At 38.7% G+C, this 1,183-nt stretch overlaps 1 protein-coding gene across 1 annotated transcript; it reads right to left on the reverse strand.

The window, feature by feature from the left end:
* Positions 1–225: 225 nt before the first annotated feature.
* Positions 226–762, reverse strand: LOC114371395 (agamous-like MADS-box protein AGL62). The gene has a single exon (XM_028328856.1). The coding sequence runs from the start codon at positions 760–762 to the stop codon at positions 226–228; it is 537 nt and encodes a 178-aa protein (XP_028184657.1).
* Positions 763–1,183: the final 421 nt, after the last annotated feature.

A 1,183-nucleotide genomic window follows, 5' to 3' on the forward strand; every position in this document is an offset into this window, starting at 1 on the left:
TGTAGAAACTACATCACAATTACAAACTCCACTAACAAAGCAAAGAAACAACATAAAGGAAACATAGTTTACCCACACATGATGAAGACTATTCAACATAACGAAAACATAAGTCCTAGATAATCAGTCCTAACCACACCCCAAACATTAATTTGATTAAGCTAGTGCTCATTCTAAAACATATTAAATTAAAAAACATTGACTAAAACTTTAAATAGGGCATCATCAGTTGAGGTTTCCACGTTTTTCTTTGAGTTGTCTCTTAAACTCCTCTAACATCTTCTTATACTTGTCAAGTTGGGAATCGGTCATGCTTTCAATAGGCCTAGCCCACCAGAACTGATCCTCTGCAGCCTTCACTAAATGATTTAAATCCTTTGTGCGCTTCTTCTCAATAGCAATTTGGTTGGACAAGCAGTGGAGGTGTGTGTGGAGCTCAACTTCGTCCACAGTGGAGTGCACCTCGTTGAGGTCCAATGTAAGGAGGGGAGGTGGGCCCTGTGTCTTATAGCGCTGGACAACATAATCAACACCGGGACTGCCAAACGAAAATACTCGATTACCGGGTGAGAACATAATCACAGCGACATCCACGCCACAGAGGGTTGCAAGCTCACTAGCTTTCTTGAAAACCCCAGTGCGACGCTTCGAGAATGTCACCCGAAGGTTACTCTCGTTTCTCATCTTCTTCATTTCGATCTTTTGTCGACCTTTAGTCTTCTTAGCGACACCATTCAAGTCTGGCATGTTGTTTGACTCCATGGGTTATAGGCTTTGCTATCTTATATGATATGAAATATGAATATTGAGGTGCAACATAGAGGAGATGTTAGGCTTAATTTATAGGAAAAAGTTTGGTTTGGCGAACTAGAGTCTGATATGGTGAGCCAAGCGCGCCTCTGTGGACTTTCTGGCCTGTATTTTGACCGCATTAAAATGGTTTCAAGATTAAGTGAATCTCAGTTGAATGCCTTATATGGTATGTGCAAATGATTTTCTATATAAACCATTCTGGGTACAAAAATGTATATCTGTAGATGAGTTTTTTTTCAGGTACTTTTCTTTTACAGCGTCAGTCTTATCTGTTATTTGAAGAATAATTTGGTTTAATAATTAATTAAGGAAAATGATAGTTAATTTATTACCAAAGGAGGGCTATGAAAATTACAAATTCAAGAGAGAG

This window comes from Glycine soja, chromosome 10, assembly GCF_004193775.1.
Source record: "Glycine soja cultivar W05 chromosome 10, ASM419377v2, whole genome shotgun sequence".
Taxonomy (NCBI): Eukaryota; Viridiplantae; Streptophyta; class Magnoliopsida; order Fabales; family Fabaceae; genus Glycine; species Glycine soja.